Here is a 25,630-nt window from a genome sequence, read left to right as displayed (position 1 = left end):
ACCCAACAAGATAGGATCAAAACATCATGATAAGATTGATGGTGTTCCCTATCACAAGCTCGGTATATCTTGTGGTAAACTGCTATAAAAGACTAATCAGTATATATCAGATGGATTTGGGTTGTTTCATTGGGCAGAATAATAAAATGTAGCTGAGAAGTGTTTTACTACAAATCAAATGGAAGAAAGAACAGATGCAGATGAAAACTGAGATTGTTCTGGTAAATACATGTACAAAAACACACAGAATACTACATATTCATCTGAATACACATGTACATGTGGTGCCACAACACAATACTTCTGCAGAAAGTCCATTTTATTGTGAATGGTTCTCCTTACAGCATAGTAAAGTCGATGACTCTGAGACAGTCCCACTTGTCTCTAAATGACTGCTCTCCCTAGTGTACACCAACTGTCACTGCATTGAAACACTTCATACACCTAAGGAAATAAAGGTGGTCAAATAAACCTACAAAGATGTGTGACTGACAGGTGGAAACCTACACCAATCCATTCACTGTCAGAATAAAACACTGCAGAGTCATCACTTTAAAAAAAAAAGAAAAAAAAAAAAGGAATGTGGACTATAGGAAGATATTTTCATTAATTTTATTGTAGTATGAATTGGCAAGCACAAAGAACAACTGAACTCAGTGTACAGGTGAGCCAATTAACGGATACATATGTACAAAACACACAAGTGCACACATCCAACTTAATATTCACTCACTTTGAGATCGATTTCAGGTACAAAAATAACACAAGAGCTTGTTTTGCATTTGCAGGACCTCAAGAGACATACATACACAGCGAGAGAGCCTCAGATGAAAAGACATCCTGATGAAAAGAAAAAAAAAACCTTGATGCACCACGACTTCTTCTTCACATTAAAAATTGTCCATGAAGAATGTGATTAAAAGATGCATTTTTTTTCCTATAGAGAATTACCAATAGTGAGTGGATTATCACTGAATGGATGATTAAAATACTTGGCCTTCTATTGTCAAAACCTTCAACACTTCATTGGCACCATAAAAACACGAGCAAGGGAACGTTGACTCGTTACCAAATTGTATATTTAGTGACATACCAAACCGCACTGACCACAGAACTGTCCAGAAGATCTTTCAATAAGAATGAATACTTTCAAGATGAAGAAAGCCTTCAGCTGCACCACTGGCAACATGCCTTTTTATCATATTTACAATCTGTCGATAGCAGTGACACAGGAAAGAAGAAGATTTACATTGAGACGAAAATGGTAGTACATATATACATAAATGATAAAAGAACCGACCAATGATCGATTTCATGAAGAAGAGGAGGCTCCAACTAAAACGCAACACTAAACTGCCTTTAGGAGACAGCTTCAGGAGTGCATCAACTTCTTCTTCTCTGTGGTTGCTCAGTGCTCACAAGTTAATGAGAAAAGTTGGGATTGTTTGTAATTACTGCCGCTTGGCTTTGTAAGGTCGGGAGCGTTTCCTGCGGTCAGGCTTCCTCTGTTTGTGCAAGCGGCCGATACTCACACCCTGCCGACGACGCACGGAAATGTTTTGTTCCACGAGGCTGGCCAGCATGCCTGCAGAAGACACCCAGTCAGAATGAATGAAGGAGCAAAGAGATTATATAAGAACCAACACAACAAGCGATTTTCTGCATGTTTGTTGAGCATTCCACAACTTTCCCACTCTTCTGTTGCTCCCGTCCCAACTTGTTATTATATTACCTCAAAAAGGATGAACAAATTATCGCATTCGGTTTTATTTATGTTTTACACAGCGCTCTAACTATGTTAGAATTGGGGTTGTAAGACTTAACGCCAGCACTCTTAACTGGCTCTGAAATTTAGCTCAGGCATTCAGAACAAAAAGCATTTGGACATTAACGATCCACCACAGAGAACTCTTCAGAGAAAAGGTTCAAATGGTGGCTTTGATGGAAGGCGAAAGAAAGCACACGCTTACCTTCTTGGGCCAGCATTGATATAAAGGTGCAGATGAACTCGTCGTAATTATGGGTCCTCCTCTGATCATCAATCTGATCAAATGAACACAATTTTTTTTTTTCATTAAAAAGCAATTTAAAAAAAAACATTTCATATTGAATTGGTTCCAGGGAAACAAAACCTACTTTATATTTCTTCCTCTTCTCTACTTCCTCCTTTAGATACACCTCATAATTGGCGATGTCAGCCTCCACACACTTAAGTAGTGCAAGCAGCTCCTGGAAGAAACAGAATAAGATTAAATGCTCTGCGTGTTTATTATATATTTCTAACATACAGATTTAGAAACAGCTCCCTAATTGGCAGCAGTGGCAAGAAACGTGAGAGTATTGTGTTAGAAAAAAAAATGCTGGCAGGGCGAGGTTCATACTACAGTGCATTACAGCACAAGGAACATCTTGGACTTACTTTGGGAGAGTACTTATCCCCAGGGGGCTTGCTGTCTGCAGTAGTTTCCATAGTGCTGGGCTTTTCCTTGCTAGGTGTCACCTCTGCTCCTTCTTTGTTCTCCTCTTCTTTCACCTCCACGGATGGTCCCTCATCCCCCTTGTTCCCTCCTTCCTTTTCTCCTGCTACAAGGCTTGCTTGCTCTTTGTCTTTTGACTTCTCAGGAGTACAAGGCTGCTTTGTGCCATCAGCAGCCAAATCTACTGTACAGAGAACAGATGAGGTAACAATCCATCAAAAGTTGCTTTATGCAGACCATCCCTTATTACAAGTAGTGTACTTCACTCTCAATAAGGTCACCCCAAACTGTTTACTTCTACTGTCTAAAGTGATTAATATGCTCTGGCTGTAGTCTAAATATCAAACGACTGACATAAATGCTTGCATCAGCAAAGGCTTTTAAAACACCCTTGTAAGTAACACGGACGACAGCAACGATCTCTTCTACTCACCAGATGGAGGGAGAGCAAAAATGACTCCATCCTCCTGCAGGTGCAGCAAGGCTACGCTGACAGAGGGACCCAGTTCTCTTACAGCACGGTTATGTCTGGAGTCCAGCCTCAGCATCTCATCCTCTCCAAACAGCACACGGGACAGATGGGACGCAACTGGACTGGAGGGGCGCGTGGCAGCTTGGGAGCGCGCAGGTGAGCGCAGCGGGGAGTTGAAGGCGCTGCCGATCTCAGAGGCTGTGTCGGTGCTTTCGTTGCTGGGCGTGGGGGAAGGCTGTGAAGCAGATGTGATACAAATGCCCCCAGTGCGCCCTTCTGTGCGCACAGAGAGAGGTGTGTTCAGGGCATCTTTCCTTTGGGCCTCTTTCTTCAGTTTCTCAGCCAGCACAGTGAGGGCAATCTGGCTCTCCATTCCCGTCCCTACCCGTCCAGCTCGTGATCGCAGACTCGTCTTCCCTCTAAACCTGAAAGACAGCAAATTTAAAACAACTAATTAAAAAGACTACTTCAAAGAGCTTTAGCCCTGTTCAGTCAGGTCATAACCAGAAACAAGAAAAGAAATTCTACCTATATACATATTACAAAACTAACCTGTTAGGGGTGCCTGCAGAACCAGTTACTTCCTCCTCATCATCCTCATAGTCGTCTTCATCATCAGAGTATGGAGGTTGGGGAGGCCCTGGCATTCGAGAGCGGCCAACTCCAGCAGCAAGATCCTCTTCTTCCTGTTAATCAGAGAATCTTTAATAAACCTCAATAGTTTTTTTTTTAATCTGCAGCCACCAAAATCATTTCATGGGCCAACAAAGATAAATTTGCCTTTACAACAGAAAGTGAGAAGAAAGAAAGTTTCTGAATAGCACCACCTTGCTAAAGAAGCATTCTACACCACTAGCAAAAGAGAATGATGGAGACTCAGAAAACAGAGAGGAAAAATGATTTTCAGTGATGAAAGAGAGGGAAATAACACCCGTGAACAGTCTCAAAGTCAAAGTCTGAGACAGACGGAGAGCAGTGTCTGATCTGGCCCTGCTGCAAGAAGAGAGGAGCAGTAATGTTCCCATATAAATCTCAATGTAACACCTGACTCCGTGCTACAGGGAGATAATGGGTGAGGGTGGATATGGGATGTCATGTAAGGGCTCTATAAATAAAACTGACTTGTACTGACAAGGCTAGCCAGATTAAATGTATTTCCATGGAAACGAAAGTTGTGTAAGTCAAAAAAAAAAACTGGAAACGGCGGCAATATAAATGAAACCCTGCTTTCATTTTAGCCTTTACCGTGTATCTATACATAAAGGTTAACAAGGCCTGGTATTTAGGAAGTATTCAGGGGTGCGTGGTTTGTACTGTGAAAACTAAATAAAAATAACATGGAAGAGTCGCAGCCTGTCTTTCTTGTATATAACAATCTGTCTGGTTTTAGGACAGCTGGTCAGATGAAAATCAGCTATTTGAGGATGTCATCTTTGGTTCTGGGATATTTTCTAACACTGTATGGAACAAATGATTAGCTCAGAAAATAACTGGCAGAATAACTGATAATGAAAATAATCAGTACTTGCAGCCCCGAACACAACCCTTCTCATACAATACAAGCAAAGCCTCTAATACAAAGACCTTTGTGAGTCAGGACCTATACACCTATATGCTTCTCCTCTTGCCTGCATTGGAGACTTGGCATAGTTGTGGTTGTCCAGGAAAGCAGGCAGGCGTTGAACGATGGGGTTGGGACTGGTGACTTGCTGGGGACCTCCTCCTGTGGGTACTGGTGGTTTGCCCATGACCTTAGGGTTTGTTGAGGGACCCGTGGCATCCTTGGACTGAACTCCTGACTCGTCCACTGAATCTGAACAAGAAAAGTCTTTCAGTTGAATGTCCATGATAAGCCCCTGTACAATTCACAAACACTGAGCAAATAAAGCCAACTGCAGTACCTGAAGAAGCCTGGTCAGTCCCCTGGGCTGTGACTGGCTCAGCCTCGGCCTCTTTCTTGATTGCAGCGGTGCTGTCGTCAGGAGAGGAAGAGTCCTTCTCCTTCTTGTCATGGACAAGCTCGGGCTGAGTGAGCCGGATCATCTGAAGACAACACGCAAAGATATTTCACAGGGCATCCACTGATTTCAGAAGACATGACTAAGGAGATCCTGCTACACGGTAACAACGACATGCTGCAGACAAGGTTGTAACAATTAATCTTTTTGTTCTATTTTATTATTTGAAGTTACAAACTGTTACATTTTACCATCATCTTCACATCCATCTCTTTTTCCTCATATAAGTCTGTTATCTAACCACACTCTGCCTTCATGTCTCAACCACAGAATGTCCATTTTGAAGCTTTGCACAGCAACAGAAAACTCTGACAAACTACAGGAACTGTGGGTTTGTAGTCAGCCTGTGATGAAACTTCGGGCAGTTCCTGACCTTCTGTAGACCCTCCAGAACAGTCTGTCGATTCCTCTTTAGAATTTCCAGCTTGGACTCGTACTTCATCCTGCGGTCAGGCACCACTGCCATCAGGTTGAAGCGAATGTCATGGTAAGGCTCACTGAAAAAGAGCAGAGCAGCAGCATGACAATGAAGCCTTGAGGGTATGCACAGAGAAGGCGAACCAGCGCTGCTCAAGCTGATTGGCTCAGGACTGACCCGGCAGTGGCCAATCCAATCCTCTCCATGATAACCCGCCGAGCTTTATCCGTCCACTCCTCCTCCTCTCCCCAGGGCCCTAAAATAAAATTAAATTTTGTACTTAATTTAAGCAGCGGTTTCCTCAGTATAAGTGATTAACAACTGCAGTAAATAATGAAGCAACACAAAACACGTTAATGCAACTCAAAGTAAATGTGTCACAGCAAAGTTTTAGTTTAAATAAATGCTTGAAGGTAAATTTGAAAAGAGTTTCTTGGTGTGTCAGGAAGTTTTTTGGGGCCTTGAGAGCAAATAGCTTGGTCCTCTTTATCCAGTGAGGAATGAGTCCAAGCTTGATTCCAGGCTACACGCTGGCTTAAAAGTGTCTTAAAATAATCATAAAAAAATAAGCAAATTCAACTCAATTCTCTAAAGGGGAAAAGGTCCCGTGGCAGCCAAAATGCTACAAATCAGTGCAACAAGAACAAGACTCTGTAATTCTCTATCAGTACTGGGTCATACCATGGTCGATGGGGTAAGCCTTGAGTCCATCGAGCTCAAAGAGGCGGTCTTTGATGGGCACGTAGCTAACAAAGTGGAACGCTTCCATGGTCCGCACTGCACTGATCCCGTTCTGTTTCTCCGGCAAGTGCCTGGGCTCCGGTCTCCATAGAAACACAGAAAGAGAGCTTGAGAAACTGATGAATGCACAAAGCCTGACATCTCCCACAGCATGGTAGACAAATCACAGGAGGTTTTTTTTTTCACAGAATCAGACACACCTGAAGATTTCAAAAGGAGCCACTGACTGTAACCTACCTGGCATGGCTGTTATGTGCCCTGGCAAGCTCTGGGGCATTTCCTATTGCGTAACCTTTACTCTGAAAAATGCATAAAAATCAGACGTTAAACATGACAGCTGGTGAGGAGGAGGGAGGAGAGAGAGAGAGAGGGATTGCACAAGTGAGTTACTGAGACCAATAAGGTGACTGTGGAGATGCATGAGCAAGTGTGAGAAACATCTTACCTCTGGACTAAAACCTTTTGTGAAAGCCTTCATGCGACTGAGAGTGGTGCCGAGCTCGACGCCGCTGCAGTTCAGAAGCACACTCAACAAAGCGTGGGTGGCACATGAATTTGGAATCAGCTAGGTAAAAAAAAAAAAGATAAAAACAAGCCTTAAAGTAGTGCTGAAATCAACAATTGATAAATAGCAATTCATCAACAGGAGACAGATCCAAATTTCCTAATTGTTATTTTAGGTATTATTGTATACATGTCAGCTACAGCCCCCTGCGACCCTCTAAAGCATAAATGGGTATAGCGAAGGAATGAATGGATATATACAGGTATACATTATCCAAAATATTAATGTGACATGAAAACCCCAAAAAATGCAAATTATACACAATTTGTTGACTTTTCTCAATTTCATACAATTAATGAAATTGATACTTGTCAAAATAAAGATGGAAATTTTGAGGCCTAATAAGTTATGAATGCCATTTGTCACTTGAATGAATAAACAATGACTTGAAAACTAAAACAGTTGTTATCTAATGTGCTGTTAGATTGCTATTTAGTACAGATTTAGATTTGGACGATGAAAGACATTTGCTCAAGAGCATCAACTCAGAAGACATCTGCTATACAGTTCATGACTTCAAATAGATCAGTTGCTTCCAAATCAAAATGTTTTACCTGACAACATTAACTACAACAACGGCCAACATCTACAACTCCTTTTTGACAAATTGAAAACTGCACAAAGACAATATATTTAATGTTTGACCACATCAGCTTCAGTGATTTTTGTAAATATCTGTTTATTCTGAATTTGATGCCAGCAACACGTTTTAAACAAGTTGGGACAGGAGCAGCCTAAGACTGGGAAAGTTGTGGAATGCTCCAAAAACACTCACCTGATGAGCAAAGAACATATCATTTACTATTTCCTCATCAATGACAGAGGTTTCGTCCACCAAAGTGTTAACCTTCCTCCTGGATCGACGTTCCTCAATCCACTTGAACAGGAAGATGAAGCCATAGACAGGACTGAAAAGTAAAATAACATTTCACATTTTGTTGGTACAGTCCCACAAGCAGCAAGTAACAGAATGCTGTTCATAATTAGGTTGGAACTTGGATGTCACTACCTGACACACCTGCCAGGTACTTAGACTCTTGATTTACTTGCAATTACTGCTCTCCAAACAGACTTGGATTGCTTGCTTACAAGTTACATACCTCTGACACTTGCTTTGAAGATCATAGATTTCCTCTACTTGGACGCCTTTGACACCTGCCATGCACACACACACACCCAAGCACAGATAAAGAAACATTTTAAATGGCTTTATTGACCCCAGGACTCCAGCTCGGAGCTTTATGTGTTGGCTATTCAGACTGCAGCACTGAGAGAGGTTTAGCCACTGCATAAAAGCCACTCACCAAAATCTTCCACAAGCAAAGTGAACAGTCCTGAAATTAGAAAACATTTTTATTTGAAGGTCAACATCTAACTAATGACGAACTAGAATACAAAACAAATGAAAGACCAGTGTAACGTTATTATTTTTGGTGATAACGTTACCCCACCCCACATTTCGCTCTTGGTTACTCGCTCCATCAACTTCAAAATACGTTCATATTTAACCATGTTTTAATCTTGTGGTGCATTAAAGTTGTTTTCTAAGTCTGATAAATCAAGCTGCTTAGGGAAGCTAAACTGTCCATCTGGCTATGTGTGGACGCTAGCGTTAGTTAGCTGTATTGTATATCGAAATTTCTCACCTGGATCACTCTCGAGCTCCAGCCACCCTTTGTTCATTTTCGCATTAGTGCACAGCTGACTAATATTAAGATTTTTTCAACTCCATGTCCAAAAGAGGGGTAAGAGTATTTAACGATACCACTGTAACGTTGTCCATTCACGACAAAACTGTGAAGAGCTCAAGATAAACACAATAGACAGAAATTAGCCGCCTACAAACTACGTCATCAAGAATCGACGGGTGGTCGCAAAAAACAGTCCGACCTTCAACTTCCTGTAGTTTGAACAGAGCAAAAGAGCAAAACCAGGAATGAATGAATACATAAATCAGTCAATAGGGTATTTTTATTTATGAAGTCTACCTTTTCTTAAATGGCGATCACACATTTGTAACCCCCCCCCCCATTCTAAATAATAGCGAGGTAAACGATTAATTGCAATACTTGTCGTACTTGCTGGTTCTGGTACGTAAATGACGGCTTTTCTCCAAACCAGTTCCACGACATTTCCTGAAGGTGGTATATGTTTCGAAGAAAAAAGAAAATGGAGCATATTTAATGCAAGTCAAAGAAATTGTTGAAACTATGGTTGTATTAATATTCATAAACAGTACTAGATATGTCATGTGTACTAATGTAATAATCAAAATACTCCAGTATTACGTATCTATTTTGTATTGAATGTGCAGTATTAAACGGAATATCGGTTAAGTTGACGCTAATAGCTGTTTATTTTGTCTTTTTGGGATTTAGCTAATTTATTAAAACACGAACAATAAGTAATTTCGACTGCAAGTGTTGCAGGCATTTGAGTTAAACCATCAATTTATCAGTTTTTAATGTCCTCCGTGAGGGGCTTTTCACTCCCGGAACCGTATTTGGAGTTGCCTCTACGGGGACAGTATTTATGGTCACACTGGAAAAAATTGGAAATTAGTAACGTTTATCCGCTCATTTACACAGTTACTGTATGTATTAATTGATTGGTCGTTGTATGCACAGCGAGGCTTATTGAAGAGTGCAGCTTAGCCGCTTACAAGGTAAGCTCCATTAACCACCCAGTGTTTGAGTTTAACCACCGTCTTTCCTCATCGAGTGTTAGCCTTGTTGTAATTCAGGCTAGCATTAGCTACGTTAACGCTACACCTACACAAAATAAGATTGTTATCTTGCTACGACAGCCTACAAAACTGTATATTCGACAAGAAAAGCTGCTTTTCTCCCAGCCCAAGTCATAACCAGCCTTCACGTTTTGCTTACATAAATACACAATGAGCAATTCAGCAATTACGTTGTTTTAGCATTTGAATTTGCATTTATTGTTGTATAATTAGCTAGCATGCTGGTCTGCTGACTCAGCCTGAGAAATGGTCGTGCTTATATCCTTTCAGTTTGACAGCCCATTAAGCCAACTGACTTCAGATGTCTGATGTTATTGTTAACGAACACCAACAGCACCATGACAGCAGCTGCAGAGGTAGCTTCTTGCTACTCGCTAGCTGCATCCATCCCCGGCTCGAAAGCCTCTGTGTGAAATCCCTCCCACGGGTCATGTGTAATGTAAACTTTCATTTTTAAACACGAGGCGTTCAGAGTGTGTTACAACGCATGCAAAGTAAACATACTGCCTGAGGTCTGTTAGAGCCTAATGATAATAGTCTAATCTGGATTGACCGCAATGGGACTAACTTCTGTACATTGTGTACGCCGAAGTCCCCCCCCCCCCCCCCTGTTCTCGGAGAAGCAGCGAGTGCGATTACTTGTAGTTACTGTGGCAGCCTGTGGCAAGTGTCTTGTACCTTCATTGTTATTTTATTCATCTTATTGATCTGCTTCTTGGCGTAGTGGTACCAAGAGTGCATTTACATAGTTGTTAATTGTATGTTACCTTGAATTCTCAATGTTACCTCCTTCTATTCAATGTTAATTGTTAATCACACAACTTTGGTGTTAGTCTTGCGTAAGCAGACCCACCTCGACACTTGAGAATAGTTTGGCTGACACCATTATCATTCTGGTAGAGGATGAAAGGAATGCCTGCTTGTGTTTCATTACTAAGGCCAGGATGCAGCGATGGAAGTGGGTGTATCTCAGGGGTGGGGAACCTCCAGCTTCTGTTCCATAGAGACCACACGGCCTGCAGGACCATTTGACCGGGCCTGCAAGGCAGTTCATAAATACAAAGAAGCGACTCAAAAAATATAAAAAGAAATTCTCTGCACAGCAATTACTTTTTTCATCAATAAAAGAAAATAACATAAAAGGGTAAACTAACACATCTCTCTGAATGGTCCCAGAACGCAACACTCACGTAGCGTTACAGTGCTATCGGTGCATCATGTTTTGTTCCTTTTTGTTTCTAAAGGGATAAAATCATAACCTGCTTGGCGAATGTAACTGCTTTGAATGAAAGTCAAAAGTTGAATGTGGTTGCTCAAAGGGCATCCTAACACAAAGTTGCATGATCTATGGTGACAACAAACAGGTACACTTCTCACTCCTGTGAGTTTTCCCAGGACATTTGGCAGCACCATGGTCACTCAGCTCAACAGGTACATGACACCTGCCAGGCTTTTTTGCAACTATAATGCCATTTTTATTGGGTTTCCTCACGGTTTCAGCTGTGTCAAAGTGTCAAATGATTTGGTCATGTCTCTCTAGTTCTTGAATATCTCTAACTATTTTGCTGATTCTAAAATCTCGTCATATAACAAGTTACACCATTTTAATGAAAAGATGTGATGTTTTCTTCTTTTAGCGCTCCTGATGAAGGTGTGTAGGTAATACTCTGAGAGCCTAGTAAGACGCCATGTCTGAAGAGGCGATTTCAGAAAGTGACCTGGAGCCCAGCCTTAACAGTGAGGAGGAGTATTTGGAAAATGAGGAAGAGGAGGACATGGAGGAAGATGAGGATGAAAATGATGGCGACGATGAAGATGATAGTGTTGGTGAGTGACAAATGAACGTCTCTCCTGCTCCCCTTATTACTCATTACATTCCAGTGAAAACATGTAATAGTATTTTCATCAGAAATTGGTCCTTGTTAACTGGTCTTCGAAGACTTCACCCACTATACTGTCTATTCTCTCTCAAGACCGACCTGCAAGTGCCCAGAGCAGGACCGACACAGGCCAGGATGGCAGGGACTCCACTTCAGCTACCTCCGGAGAAGCATCGTCAGAGCCTCCGTCTCGGCCTGCGTCCTGCCCATCCTCCAGACCTGCCTCTCGCTCTGAGCCTCCAACCAGCCCGGACAACTCAAGCCAGACCAAGCCACCCTTCAGCAAAACAAAGAAACAAAAAGCCTCTAAACTAACCAAATCATCCAAGTCTTCAAAAGGCTCTAAAATCTCTAAGCCATCTAAGCCTGCACACATGAGGAAGAACATCAGGTACATGTACACTTTTGGTATTCTCCATCAGGTGTATTACTTAATATATTTTTATGTTTGTATGTAAACTGAATTTTTTTTGTTACACTTACAGAAAGCTGCTGAAAGAGGATCAGCTGGAGGCTGGGACCAAGGCTGCTCAACAGGAGGAGATGGAGAGGCGGAAACGTCTGGAGCAGCAGAGGAAGGACTTCCCTACACCAGTACCAGCTGTCCCAGACTCCCAGCTAGGTGACTGTCCCGCCATCAGTGAAGCTACACCTTTCCAGCCATATTTAAACTTGACCTTTTTTGTGTACTTTCTAGCTTAAATCTCCCAAAACTTTCCAATCTCCCCAATAGTGGACGCTGCTTCACTTTTAGGAGAGGTGTCTCAATTTGTCCCCGCCCTCCTGAGCAAGCAGGATGTGATCTGTCTGGACAGCAGTGGTGATGAAGATGAAAAAGTGGACACCACACTGCCTGCACTTGCCATTAGAGATGGTAAGATGTATTATTCTTCTTTTTTTTTTTCCTTCCAAGTGCTCCCGGACAATATGAGAAACGAGCACGCTCACACTGTGTTTGTCTCTGTGCTAATGCAGATGTAATTGAGCTTAGTTCAGGGGACGAAGATGCCCTGCAGATAAGCAGCGAGTCGGCCGATGAGGATGCTGATGGCACCGCCGGCTCAGAGGAGAGTAGCGGGGCGCACGTCAACGACGCTCTGAATCAGCCTGATGCCCAGGGTCAAGTGCTGGTTAATATCAATCACCCTGCAGAGGAGAAAGAACTTTACCTCGCTCCACAGCTGGCCAGGGCCGTCAAACCTCACCAGGTATGCCGACCATCTCAGTCTCTCTCTAACCCTCAAATTGTGAACACTCAGTAACAGAAACCCACAGATCAACTTGTTTTCTCTCAAACATTTGTCTCCTCATTTCAAAGATCGGAGGGATCCGGTTTCTTTACGATAACCTCATCGAGTCTCTTGAGCGGTATAAGACCAGCAGTGGCTTCGGCTGCATCCTCGCTCACAGCATGGGGTTGGGCAAGACTCTGCAGGTCATTTCCTTCATTGACATCCTACTGAGGAATACTGAGGCTCACACTGTGCTGGCCATTGTTCCTGTGAGTAATCGAAGTGTACAAAAAGAAATGATGTAGACATTAGAGCATACAAAGCACACTCCCAAAGTCTCTGTTTTACTTTGACTCCCGTGTTTCCTTCATAAAAGGTGAACACGCTTCAGAACTGGCTGACCGAGTTCAACCTCTGGCTCCCACCCCAGGAAGCCATCTCCCCTGACACCGACCCTGCACTCATCACAGGCCGCTCATTCAAAGTTCACCTGCTCAACGATGAGCACAAGTATGTAACTTGCCGTGTTGTGTGCGAGGTTAAATGTGCAGTATATATGAGCTGTTAATCACGCAGACTGTGTGACCTCCAGAACGACGCTGGCCAGGGCGAAGGTTGTGGAGGGCTGGTCCAGAGATGGAGGGGTGTTGCTGATGGGTTACGAGATGTATCGCCTGCTGTCCATGAAGAAGAGTTTTGTGATGGGCAAGAAAAGGAAATCAAAGAAGCCCACAGTGCCAGTCATCATTGACCTGGATGAAGAAGACAGGCAGCAGGAGCTTATGAAAGGTAATGAGTTTAACTGAAGCAGTGGCCGAAGCAATCGTGTAAAGTTGTCTGTGTGTCACTTAAAACTTAAATGAGCGAAGGAGACACAAATACTCACATAAATTTACAGCACAGTGTATATTTACAAATTCACTCACTCAGTCTTCCCTCGTTGCTTTGTCTTTTCAGGTATCGAAAGGGCCATAGCGCGGCCTGGGCCAGACGTGGTGATATGTGACGAGGGTCATCGCATTAAGAACTACCATGCCAGCACGTCACAGGCACTGAAGAACATCCGCTCCCGGCGCAGAGTTGTGCTGACGGGCTACCCGCTGCAGAATAACCTCATTGAATACTGGTGCATGGTGGACTTTGTTCGGCCTGACTTTTTGGGCACACGTCAGGAGTTCAGCAACATGTTTGAGCGGCCCATCCTGAACGGGCAGTGCATGGACAGCACACCTCAAGATGTCCGCTTGATGCGCTACCGCAGCCACGTCCTGCACAGCCTGCTGGAGGGTTTTGTCCAGAGGTAACATTTCTGTCAGTGCTGGATTTAGAACTTGGTGAAAAAAGGGACATAACACTGGATGATGCTCACCTGTCAATGTTCTCTGTGCTTTTTCTGGGTTCTAGACGTGGTCATGATGTGCTGCGAGACCAGCTTCCCTCCAAGGAGGAGCATGTGATCTTGGTGCGACTCTCTCCTATTCAGAGGGCGCTGTATACTGAGTTCATGAAACGCTTTCGAGAAGCAGGCAACAGTGGCTGGCTTGGTCTAAATCCACTCAAAGCCTTCTGTGTGTGCTGCAAGGTGAGGACGTTTCCTTGCTGTTATGTATTGCTGCTGTTATGTTGACGAGCTTCTGAAAAACCAGCCCAACCTGCCTCTGCCTTTCCCAGAGATGGATTCCTAAGTTTCGTTTCAGTTGTGACTATTAAAATGCTGCTAAGGCATTTGTTTTGAACAAGAAAGCCTTAACCCTAACCCTAACCCTACCTTTTTCCTTCCTAATCCCCCCAGATCTGGAATCACCCAGACGTCCTCTATGAAGCCCTGCAGAAGGAGAATCAGGCCAACGAGCAGGACCTGGACCTCGATGACATCACGTCAGCTAGTAACCCCCGCTGCCCTGCACCAGGTGCTGGCCTCAAAGCCAAAGTAGCCGACTCGAGCAACAGCAAAGTCAACAACACCCTGCCACCTCTCAATCCCTCCCAGGATCGAGCCAATCAAGTCATCACATATGAATGGGTATGTCATGACAGTCCACTCGCCCACAAACAATCACCGAACAGGTTAAGTTTCAAAGATTGGAATATATGACTTTGTTCAGTGCTGATTTGTCTTGACAGCATGTAGTCCATGTACAGGTTTTTCTCGCTCCTCCAGACCTGAGTTTTAATTTCCTTACATTTATTATGTCTCAGGCAAAGGACATAATGTCAAACTACCAGACAGGAGTTCTGGAGAACTCTGCCAAGATGGTTCTGCTCTTCCATTTGATTGATGAGAGTGTGAGAAGAAGAGACAAGATTTTGGTGTTCAGGTAAGTCTCCTCTGCTCGACATACACTGCATTAAACATAAATCCACCATTAAGCCGCTTAGAGGTGGACTGACTTTGCTTTTAATGTAATTAATGAGACCTTTTTTTTTTTACCTTGCAGAGCTTTTTGCAAACTGTTTGAAATTAATATTTTAATCCTGCTACATCGTATTAAGGTTTCTCTCTTTTTCAGGTTACTTTTGTAAGTTAACTAGAAGTATGACCTTTAGTGAAAGAGATAATTCATGTTTTGCCTTATACAGTACACTCATGCAATAATACTGCAACTACTGAGGATACTAGTCTACAGTGCTCCTCTTACCTCTCATTATGTCCTTCTGCTGTGTACACACTAGTCAAAGTTTGTCCACCCTGAGCGTCATTGAGGACTTCTTATCAAAGAGACCCATGCCGACGGGCATCGCCTCCCCTGACACCCAGAACCCAAACTGGGTTCGCAACCTCAATTACTACAGTGAGTCATCCAATATGTGCTCTCCTTCCAAACCAGCAGCTCTGCAGAAAGTATGGTCATCACCACAGAAACCTCAAAGCTGTGATAGTCTTTATTGATTTATGAACACAGGCTGCAGTTTCTCGTCCTCACATTTGTCTTGGCAATTTTGCTCTGTGCTCTGGAAACGAGTTAAGGAGCAGTCCAGTTGCTGCTGAGATGTTTGAAACTGTTGGACGTATATTCCCCAGGTGTAGTCATAGATTCCTGCAGGCATTTTGTTGCTTTACCAAAGTGAAGAAGCTCTTCTCCTATAAGATTTCAATAAAAAATTTCCCAGATTCAAAATCCTTCCAGCTTTTTTTTAAGTATTTAATGAAAAATGTCACCTTCATACGTTCTACCTGTGTGAAGTGTGTTCAGGTGCTTCATTGTTAAGAGATGTCTGTCTGTCTACAGGGCTGGACGGGAGTACATCTGCCTCAGAAAGAGAGCGACTTATCAATCAGTTTAATGACCCGGAGAACAACGCAACATGGGTCTTCCTACTTTCTACAAGGTATGTATCTCTGCTCTCTGTTTGTTTTATTGTTGCCACACATCCTCTTTACATTGGCAGATGTTTTGTCATTCACTTGCTGTTCCTTTCAGAGCGGGCTGCTTGGGGGTAAATCTGATCGGGGCCAACCGCGTCGTCGTGTTTGACGCCTCCTGGAACCCATGTCACGATGCCCAAGCGGTGTGTAGGGTGTATCGCTATGGTCAGAAGAAACCCTGTTACATTTACCGCCTCGTTTGTGATTTCACCTTGGAGAAAAAGATCTATGACAGACAAGTCTCCAAACAGGGCATGTCTGGTAAGAGATTTGAACATCTGTTTGTTAGAGGTTGTGTTTGTGTTGCTTTTTTCTCATTTGCACAGTCCCTTTTGGTCAAGTGGACTATCAAAACTTTGACTTTTGAAAGTTGTGACTTTATTTTAATACGTTACTTGATTTGAATATTGATGTTATTGTAACTGTTATTGCACCCTTAAGCAAGCACTATTAACACATACTTAAAGTGACTGATGTGGGCAATGATCTGAGTCATATCCAGTCCTGAAGTGTTGTCTCTGTGTGTGCTAAAAGACCGTGTGGTTGATGACCTGAACCCGGTGCTGAACTTCACTCGTAAAGAGGTCGAGTCGCTGCTTCATTTTGTGGAAGAGGAACCTGGCCAGATCTCTCTGAGAGCCCAGCAGAACTATGAAGACGTGATATACCAAGCTTGTCAGATTTACCCACACCTCATCACCAAGGTATCACTGCTGGAGACGTTTTACTCATACGCCTCTGCAGGTTTGACGTTTAAATATAGGTACTTGTTAACTTACTTGAAATTGACACTAGTATTGGCCTTCTCTTGAGTACTACTCTAACTAAAACAGAAACTAGTGGTTCAGGACTTCTGAATGCTTCAGCACTGACCAAAAATCCCAAGAAAAGCTCAGAAAAAAGGGCTTATCTTCCTGATGGAACAGCAAACTGTTATTGAGGATTTGAAAGTGCTATTGTGAAATCGGGTTAATGAGGATATATTTACTTGTGCAAGAACATATATCCTGAAAGAAATATTGTTATGGCCAATTTGGATATGATGAAAGCCACAAAGAAATTCTATTAATAGTTACATTTCCCCAGCTTGCATAGTAAAACTAATATGCTGCTGAAAAGGGCTTTAAGGCTGTAAGGAAACTATTTATTAATATTGTGAATTCCATGTAAGTGTTAAGTTTGCTATGGCATCTCAGAGATCAGCCTACCTCTTATGTGGATAGTCTGACCTTATGGTTGATCAGTAATTCAGCTTCCTTCTTTGCATTTGTTTCATTAGCAACCTTTCCATCATGAGTCTTTGCTGGTTGACCGCAAGGAGTCAAAACTGACCAAAGCAGAGAAGAGAGCCGCCAAGAAGAGCTATGAGGATGAGAAACGAGCCTCTGTTCCCTACTCTCGCCCATCGTACGCCCCCTATTACCCAACCAGTGATCAGACGCTCACAAACATACCAGCATTTAACCAACGTGGCTGGTGGGTTTCACACTGCATGTTTTAGTTTGCTTTCCTTTTGAGTATCTCATTTAATTGTTTGTGGCTAACAAATGCTAAAGCTAAGCTAATGGTTTGTTTCAGAGTGCAACTGTTTCTGAATAGCTTAGCTCCCCATATACAGCCATAAACTAAGCAGCAGGGTTTTCCTGATACTCTGTCATGCAGTGCATTAGAGTTCAAACTTTACCACAGTAAAGTTACAGAGAAGTCTGTGGAGCCTCCAAAAACAAAACCACCATCAGATCTGCTGGTTTCAGACATGACTATGTGTGTGAGCATCTCTCACAGCCTTCATGTTTTCAGGCGTCCCTTGGCTAGGCCAGATGACAAGCCTGTTGCAAGTGTCAGGCCCATCCAGTCAACCCCGATCCCCATGATGCCTCGCCAGGTCGGCATGGGCATGGCTGGTTCCAGCTCTGCAGGCAGCCTGCCTGTCAACTTCCTGCAGAAAGCTGGAGTTTATGTGCAGAGGATCGTCACCACAACTGGTAACGTATATTACTTTTAAGCGCTTAAACCATTGAAAGCACCCCTATACACAGTCCCAATGTAATGACCGGACATCAACATCAACCATTGTTTTGTTGTTTCGATCTACAGATATTGTAATCCCGGGAGCCAACAGCACAACAGATGTTCAAGCTCGAATAAGTGCAGGAGAGAGCATCCATATTATCCGAGGATCTAAAGGTAGTTACAACAACAACACAGTTACTCTCTGCATGCAAACATTTTAAGTTACTGCATCACTTGATGCAGTCTCCACCACAGGTACCTACATTAGGACGAATGATGGAAGAATTTTTGCCATTCGATCTGGAAAGATCAGTAGACCAGCAGTCGGGGGCTCTGCTGCTTCAAGAGGTACAAATTCACATTCATTCTTCTTGGTAGTGGCTACATAGTTAAACTACAACTCATGCTGAAGTGCAGAACTGAATCTGGAGTATGCCTTTAACTCAATTATGTTCATTAGGATGAGGAAACACAATAAGGTATCCCGGCTTATCATTTGTGCATTTATTTATTTATTAGTTTCTAATAATATTTGTATGTTAAAGTTCATATTTGGGTACAGCGTCTTATTTCCAGGATTGCCCTTTCAGGTATAAAATAATCAGAGGCAGCGATGAGGTACATGTCTGCTGGCATTTCATGACTACATTTCTCTCTCTCACACAGACACCCAGGGTTCCCTGATCCATCCAGTGAGTAATGGCTGTTCATCCCCTGTGGATCAACAGCAGCAATCCCCCAACGGAGAGCAGCGGCCCTCCTCTCCCTTAAGCTCTGAGATTCTCAGAGAGATCAGCCGTTACACCTCATCCACAGGCAGTGCTGCCGCTGGCATGGGCAACGAATTGCCATCACCCTCTGATGTGTCGGCTGCACCTGCAGGGGATGAAGGCAGTTCACAGAACAATGAAACTGGTGATCTCAGTAGGCAACTTAGTGACGGCCTCCTGAGCTCGGCTGTGGAGATGCGCGGCAACAAACGCAGGAGTACTGAAGACCAGGGCAACATACAGATTGGAGGCAAACGCACCTCCGCTGCAACACGTTTCCCTGGACTGTCCATGGGCTCCAGTGGGCTCAGTTTTCCTCCTGTGGGTTTGAACTCCTCCTCCTTACTGGGGAACTTGGGTCACATGAGTCATCCACTTCTGATGGGTGGCAGTGGTGGATCGTCATTCCTTCAGACGCCAGGTCAAGCACTAGCTGACCTGCAGACCATGTTCCCCTCTGCAGGTTCGGACCTACTGAGACAGTCTGCCACAGGGAACGGACACCTTCCCACCCCCTCCTCGTCCTCTCTGCCCACTGTTTTCTCCTCTGCCTCCACCACCATCCCCATGTCATCCTCACCCTCAGCGACACCTTCTTCCTCCCTGGCGTCAGGTTCTCTGCCTCCGTACTTGATGAATCCCAACATGGCCGGCCTGCTCTCGTCAGGGTTCCCTCTCAACTACAGTCAGTCGCTGCTCTCTGAGCCGAGGATGTTCCCCACTTCTCTCCTGTCAGGGTCCGGGGGATTCCCTTCACCTAACTCCAGCTCTACGACATCCAGTTTCCTCTCCCATTTCAACAATCCAACTTCCAGCCTGCTGGGGGCAGCTCTGACCCAGCCGGACAGGCATCAGAGTGAGGAGAATGGCGGCAGCAGTTCTGACGACGATGTTATAGAGGTGACAGGACAGTAGAGCCTCAAAAAGTCCTGAAGACGCAGTTTCACACACAGTTTTACCAGTCACGTTTAAGTACATTAGGGATGGGAATGGTCACACATTAAATGACTAAATTAACTGAATTTATTCTGTTCCAGTATCTGCCCCAATGATTATAAGCTTTGTTATATTGTGAATGTGTGAACACATCAGAATCAAAGTATATAAAGTATATGATGATGAAGTGATCGGGCATCTAAATAAGAAAACAAAGAAATAAAACTTTTCAGGAACTAAAAATTGATGTTAATCATAAACACATATAATGAAATTGGAAAAGGTTGTGAAGAGTTAAATGTGGTTCAGCCACTTCCATTTCTACCATTTATATCATTCACCTAATCCACAGTGAGAGTAACTGCGTTCCCGTTCCTAATGGTCTCATTTAAGTTCAAACACACACAGACTCTCACCTGCAAATGAGAGAATCAACTTGTACCTTAATGACTTTACAGAGTAACAAATCCTTATGCTGAATATCCCAGACTTGTTCAGCTGGAGCATCAGAGCTGTGGGGATGAACCTTTGTCATACGGGGACCAGCCGAGCTCTTCGGGAGGCTTTGGAAACACAGCCTCTCCTGCTACACTCTCGAGCAAGGCCTTGCCGCGCTGTTAGTCTCATTTCCTCTGAATTCAGGTGGAATAACGTTGGATTGTCTCATGACGTGTTGCTGTGAAACAGCCGAATGCGAGGCAGAACTTGACATGGCTGTTACACGTGTCAGCCGTACACGCCTGCTGAACACTAATGTACTCATTTTTCTTCAGCACAGTTTCCTTTTCTAGTGAACAAAACTGGAAAGTGACACACCACGAATAATAACAGTGGCTCAGAACGAAAATCCACTCGACCGTGTATTTAGAGAAAATCCTTCGAGGCATATGTTTAACGACAGAAATTTTAGGCTTTCAGAGCATATTTTAGTCTTTAGCAGTTTGATAGGCATTGTAGCATCCCCTGTTGAAAGGATATTATGTGTGATACTATAACTGACCATGTTGATACTTTGTAAATAGCAGTCATTATCATTGTTTATATTGCAAGTCAATACTGTGCAGTGTGTAGATTTTGGTTGTAGGGAGATGGTTCATCATTACAGTGACTATCATGATGAGAAATAACGCCCTCGCATCAATGCTGGGGGAACAAATTTACTTTCAATTTTCTAATTTCCTTTTCTTTTTGTTCCTTAAAACTAAACTGAATGTACTTTCATGTTAGCCTTTGATAACACAGGGGCTGAGACAAGGATTCGGACTGTGTTCTTTCGTTTAGCCTTAATTAAATAACTCAAAGCGGTCTTGAGCATTTATCTTAGTACATCTGTTTTACAAACCTGTTGGAAGAACTACTGAGCATTCAGACAGTCGGTGTCAAACTCAAAACACGAGTGCAGGGCAGGTTCAGCATTGTGACTAGAAACACCAAGCGTGAAAGCGAAAAGGAGAGGAAATCAAGCTTTAGTACAGCTGGCTCATTCTCAAAAACCTGTCTTTTGTTGCTGTTTTTACTTCAATGTCCCCACCACTTGTTGATATATCATCCTCAGTCAAGCTCCACCCTACATGTAGTTTCTTAGGGATTATGTTCAGAACCTTGCTGAGAACAAATAGTACCTAAACTGAATTCATGCAGCCCAAGTGTGTAAAACCTGAAATCAATGTAGCCACCGACCATCAAACCAGATGACGTTTCAGTACAACCACCTGTGACTGTGTGAGACCCAGGTCAGGTGAAGTGGTGGCCTTACCGAACTGACAGTGCCGTTACGTGGTAGCTTTTCACAGAGGTGCGTCTTTAAAAGCAGTGCAGTGTTAAGTAGCTTCTGTCCGTCGTGTCAGTCAGTATCTGCAGTGCTTTAGGGTGTTTAGGTCTCTGCTGTTCTCTGTAGCCTTGTGATTCTGTGTTGTGATGACACCTCAAGGTATGTAGATTAAGGAAAGTCCCTTTCCACTGTTGGTAAAATAGGCTAGACAGCGTGGTTATGAGCCGTTAGAAAACACTGGAAAACCTGAGACCACAGATCATTCACTATGAAGTTACGTTTGTTTGTGGAGAAGTCTTCCTGTGGGGGCCTTTTGCTCCCGCAGGCCTGAGTACTGTTCACTTTTTGGTTTCATTTGCTACTGGCTCCTTTGTTCTGGATGCTTCATTTTTGTCATCAAGGACGTCTCCAGCTTTCTTCAGCACGTTTTCGGAACTTGTGATGGTTTGTTTGGCAGTTAAAAGTGAAGCTGACACTTGGAGAAAGGATCATATCTGCTTTTGAACCGTACAAGGTACATCACACTGACGCCATGTCTTTATTCTCAGTCCTCTCAGTCCGTTGGAAACGCTGATTTGAATCTTGGGAATCATCAGTTTCTAAAATAAACCCTGTCTGCCGTTTCTCATCAATTAGGTGCATTTTTGTTTCATCGGAGTTTTTCATTTTTTTAAAGTTTTTTATAACTTCTTATTGGTGTTCGCTCTCCTGGCAGTTGTTTCCCTTATTTCAACGTAAGTGTCTGAAATTTATTTATTTATGATGGAAAATATATTGTTTTTTGTAATTGCATTTTTTAACCTTTTGTTCACTTTGACCCATTGACGGCTGATCCAGTAAGAATTTCGTACATGCAGCCTAGATCGAAGCAGAATATGACTGTGTTATCAATGTTATTTTAACAATAAAACACTCTTCTATTACAGTATGAATCATTTACAAATGTTTTTAATTTATCTCCAGTACGATTTTCTTATTTATTCATACATGCGGCTAAATCCGTAATCAAAAACAGCATAAATAGCCAAAAGGCACGATGATAACCAACCTGAGATTCAAAAAATTCAACATAAATTCATATATTCAGAGATGCAGCCAGAATTTTAGCAATACTGAGGTCATGAATCTAAAAGAGGAATTCCTGAATTTTCTGTATCATTTATCTTCCAGTTTGATGATTTCATTGTTGTGTCACAACCTTAAGACTGTGTGGTTTCGATCTTGGTAGAGATTAATTGTTTGTGTGTTTTTGCCTCCAATCAGTCACATTTTAGGCTGCTTAGCTGAAAACACATGCTAGCAGCTGCAGTTGGGAGGCTGCACTTAGATGCAACAATGCTTTGCTGAATGCTAACACCAGCATGCTATTATTGCTGATGTTTAGTAGGTACAATGTTTACAGTATCAGAAAAGGGACTGGCATTCATCAAGGCAACAACATTAAGGTGCAAAACAGAATTACAGCAGGTACAAAGGTGAAAGCCTGCACACAGTTAGGCTGCAAATAAATGATTCCTAAAAGTATCAGAAACTCTCCCAACATCTTAAGTATGTGTGTAATTGAAATTCACTTGAATTGAGTAAATGAAATCCCAAATTGCTGGAAAAAAAAATAGCAGACATGACCTCAGTGTCATCCATGTTAACTGCAGTGTTGTGTATATTGTGTAAAAGAGGCAAGCAAAGAAAAGTATTTCATTTTCCACATCTGGCATTTGTGCTTCATGATGTAAGACCTCCACACAGAAATCAGTCCCTTTTCACTTGCAAAGTGAGCTGATTGCCTGTGACTAAAAATTTCAATCTCGTCGGCAAACTTTGCATACGAATCCAGTCAATGTTTTGTCAGTGTTCATTGTGTCTTCTGTCAGGACTGCAACCGTTTCTTTGCCACATACGCACTGGTGACTTGGTTCATGATGACGAGGGCAGTGAGAGCAGGGCAGAGTGCTGACAGGTACCAGGTGTATTCCCCGACAGACGCAGTGAACCAGGCAGAGCTGAGGCCGAGCAGCAGGCTGGCGCCGCCGAGCAGGTACGTGACAAGTCCAGACGCTGCATGGTAGCGTTTGAGTTTGGCCAGGGACCAGCCTTTGGCCAAAGAGTGGTAGATGAGAGGCACAGCTGCCACAGACTGCAGCCCGACCACACACAGCGTGAGCAGACCCAGCAGACCGTGCCACGAGGTGAAGTGGGCTTTACCGTTCAGGTGTTTGTTGTAAAAGATGGCTGCCAGTCCCAGGACTGCACAAGACACACAGAGGCACTGCAGGATCCAGTGGACACGACCTTTTGTCTTGTGTGGAAGCCTTTTGATGGGGGAGCCGTGAGGGGAGAAAAGGAGTATGGCTTCTGTCATGAAGAAGGAGAACTGGTGGAAGAAGAAAGGCAATGAAGCAGAGCTGCTACTCACCATTATTGTCATTATTGATTAATCTGGGGAATTTCCTCATTCAAGGATCAATCTTTTGTTGTAAAAATATATATGTGTCACAGTTACCCCCAAGCTCTGGTTGACATATTCAAACTGTATGTTTGAGAAGCTGGAATCAGTGAATTTGGGGCATTTATTCTTAAAAATGGCGCCAACAATTACTGAACACAATATTTGCTTTTCTTTGTTGATAAAGCAATTGATTAACTGACTGTTCAGCTGTAACAATGAGTAGGGAGGTCGACTGAACTTATTTCATGTTTTTGAAAGCTTCAACTTACCGCTAGTGTCATAAAGAAAGGATGCCAGGAAAACAAACCTGAAAGAAAACACATGTGAAATCAACTCATGGTTTGCCAGCAAAGGACGGTGACATGGAAACGTTTGAACAGCTCACAGACTCACTTGAACCCGGTCGAGACAGAACTGCAATGAACACAGTGAAGACAAAGCAGATGAAGTGGGTCAGCGCTGCGGAGGCTGTTCTGGTAAAACTGTAGATCCGAGGCTCACATTCAGCCTCTTTGTGGTTGTGAACCATGTTAAAGACGACAGACTGAGGCGGTTCACTACAAGCTTCACATGAAGAGAGTTCACGGTTTCAGGCAAGCTCAACCGGAAATGATGGAGGATGAAAAGTGGCCGCTTGCTCCTCGCGCTAAAGTGTTGTTGTTGTTCTAAAGGCAGAAAACGAGACTTTAACGGAAGTTTACATTACCAGATAACTGTCACATAACAGTGACTTCATGAATATGACCAAACACTGCGTTGTTACGTAGCTCAGAAGAAAAAAAGTGGGACTTTCGGTTAGGGTTTTCAGAATAAAATATTCAGGAACAGATTCACGATCGTCCCATAAAAACCTCAAAATGCAACCATACTGAATCTGTTTTTCTTCCGTCATATTATTCCCGGTTATTTGTTTATTTGTTGATCATTTTGCAGATTTGAGTCATAGAGGCAGAAGATCTGTGAGTCCAAGTAAACTTTAAATACAAACAAAAACCTAGAACCTTTTTAAGCTTTTATTCTGAAACCAGAATGGCCGGAAATCTGATTCTAACACACCCACTCTTACTCCTAGCTGACGTGGATGCCTCCCAGAAAGACTTGCACCTATGTTGCAGAAAACATGTTTTTTCTAGTTGAATGAAGAGAGGAGCTGTGGCCACAGAAGTTGTATTTAAAGTTGTGTGCATTAGTTGTCAGTCAAACGATGAACTGCAAACATCACCAAGTCGTTTAGTTGAACTGTTAAACTGGTGCTTGTAATTGGCTGATTAAGGACGCGATGTCTCAGACTAATACCATCCATTCCACTTCCAGCAGCTCAGTGGACACTCACTGGTCAGTCATTCATGGGTTATTGTGTTCCTATTACTCTATAATAAGCGTGTGACTGCAGGGCCTCCACACTCTGGGCAGCAGGCACAGCAAGAGACAACATGGTCATTCATGATGTCCCTGTCTCTCTTTTCCTCTGTCTGTCTATCCTCTTCTGTCTTACATGCTCTGCCTCTGCTTACTGAGATTCTTTGTTTCTGTCTTTCTGAGAGGGGTCAGGCTTGGAAGGGTTCCTCATTCAGCCCATACTCAGTTGTGTTATCAAGATGGTGGCACTAAGCTCTAACATCCAAATCATATGGGAGCCTGTTACTTTGCAGATTAAGAATGGTTTCTTTAAAATATGTATGATGCACTGTTATAGATGCACCTACCCATTAGTACATGAAGTACTATTGTCATCATAATCCAGTTATATCAAATAGAGCATAATAATACAACACTTG

At 43.0% G+C, this 25,630-nt stretch overlaps 3 protein-coding genes across 4 annotated transcripts; 1 reads left to right on the top strand and 2 right to left on the bottom strand.

Moving 5' to 3' along the window:
- Positions 1 to 594: 594 nt before the first annotated feature.
- bap1 (BRCA1 associated deubiquitinase 1) lies at positions 595 to 8,538 on the bottom strand. 2 transcript variants are annotated; one of them, XM_070959676.1, is made up of 17 exons: positions 8,338 to 8,538; positions 7,996 to 8,025; positions 7,792 to 7,846; positions 7,467 to 7,599; positions 6,572 to 6,691; positions 6,364 to 6,425; positions 6,067 to 6,209; positions 5,563 to 5,641; positions 5,341 to 5,464; positions 4,851 to 4,992; positions 4,578 to 4,762; positions 3,502 to 3,635; positions 2,911 to 3,374; positions 2,420 to 2,661; positions 2,137 to 2,229; positions 1,971 to 2,043; positions 595 to 1,585 (listed from the first exon to the last, which is right to left on the bottom strand). In XM_070959676.1, the coding sequence occupies exons 1-17, from the start codon at positions 8,372 to 8,374 to the stop codon at positions 1,452 to 1,454; spliced, it is 2,250 nt and encodes a 749-aa protein (XP_070815777.1). In that variant the 5' UTR covers positions 8,375 to 8,538; the 3' UTR covers positions 595 to 1,451. The 2 variants fall into 2 exon arrangements, with proteins under 2 accessions (XP_070815777.1, XP_070815778.1); XM_070959677.1 differs by having other exon boundaries at positions 597 to 1,585; positions 2,420 to 2,658; positions 8,338 to 8,516.
- Positions 8,539 to 9,239: 701 nt separating this feature from the next.
- On the top strand, positions 9,240 to 22,334 carry rad54l2 (RAD54 like 2). The gene is made up of 22 exons (XM_070958762.1): positions 9,240 to 9,356; positions 11,075 to 11,264; positions 11,411 to 11,708; positions 11,803 to 11,939; positions 12,051 to 12,191; positions 12,293 to 12,525; positions 12,636 to 12,818; positions 12,926 to 13,059; positions 13,142 to 13,338; positions 13,507 to 13,849; positions 13,954 to 14,131; positions 14,342 to 14,572; positions 14,749 to 14,867; positions 15,223 to 15,341; positions 15,780 to 15,879; positions 15,972 to 16,177; positions 16,451 to 16,620; positions 17,196 to 17,392; positions 17,717 to 17,901; positions 18,014 to 18,103; positions 18,185 to 18,277; positions 18,596 to 22,334. Exons 2-22 carry the CDS (start codon positions 11,126 to 11,128, stop codon positions 19,612 to 19,614), a joined length of 4,512 nt encoding a protein of 1,503 aa, XP_070814863.1. The 5' UTR covers positions 9,240 to 9,356; positions 11,075 to 11,125; the 3' UTR covers positions 19,615 to 22,334.
- cyb561d2 (cytochrome b561 family, member D2) lies at positions 22,218 to 24,636 on the bottom strand. Its single transcript, XM_070958763.1, has 3 exons — positions 24,246 to 24,636; positions 24,122 to 24,159; positions 22,218 to 23,777 (listed from the first exon to the last, which is right to left on the bottom strand). Exons 1-3 carry the CDS (start codon positions 24,379 to 24,381, stop codon positions 23,274 to 23,276), a joined length of 678 nt encoding a protein of 225 aa, XP_070814864.1. The 5' UTR covers positions 24,382 to 24,636; the 3' UTR covers positions 22,218 to 23,273.
- Positions 24,637 to 25,630: the final 994 nt, after the last annotated feature.

Source organism: Chaetodon trifascialis, chromosome 3, assembly GCF_039877785.1.
Source record: "Chaetodon trifascialis isolate fChaTrf1 chromosome 3, fChaTrf1.hap1, whole genome shotgun sequence".
NCBI lineage: Eukaryota > Metazoa > Chordata > Actinopteri > Chaetodontiformes > Chaetodontidae > Chaetodon > Chaetodon trifascialis.
The sequence above is the reverse complement of the archived record's forward strand: the minus strand, read 5'-3'. Positions and strand labels throughout refer to the sequence as shown.

Coding starts and splice junctions, on each gene's coding strand:
- rad54l2 (XM_070958762.1), top strand. CDS start 11,126: ATGTCTGAAGAGGCGATTTCAGAAAGTGACCTGGAGCCCAGCCTTAAC. Junction 11,265..11,410: donor CGATGAAGATGATAGTGTTG/GTGAGTGACAAA, acceptor TTCTCTCTCAAG/ACCGACCTGCAAGTGCCCAG. Junction 13,850..13,953: donor CTGGAGGGTTTTGTCCAGAG/GTAACATTTCTG, acceptor TCTGGGTTCTAG/ACGTGGTCATGATGTGCTGC.
- bap1 (XM_070959676.1), bottom strand. CDS start 8,374: ATGAACAAAGGGTGGCTGGAGCTCGAGAGTGATCCAG. Junction 6,210..6,363: donor GCACATAACAGCCATGCCAG/GTAGGTTACAGT, acceptor GTTTCTATGGAG/ACCGGAGCCCAGGCACTTGC. Junction 4,763..4,850: donor GACTGACCAGGCTTCTTCAG/GTACTGCAGTTG, acceptor TTTCTTGTTCAG/ATTCAGTGGACGAGTCAGGA.
- cyb561d2 (XM_070958763.1), bottom strand. CDS start 24,381: ATGGTTCACAACCACAAAGAGGCTGAATGTGAGCCTCGGATCTACAGT. Junction 24,160..24,245: donor TCTGTCTCGACCGGGTTCAA/GTGAGTCTGTGA, acceptor GTTTTCTTTCAG/GTTTGTTTTCCTGGCATCCT. Junction 23,778..24,121: donor CTTTCTTTATGACACTAGCG/GTAAGTTGAAGC, acceptor TTCTTCCACCAG/TTCTCCTTCTTCATGACAGA.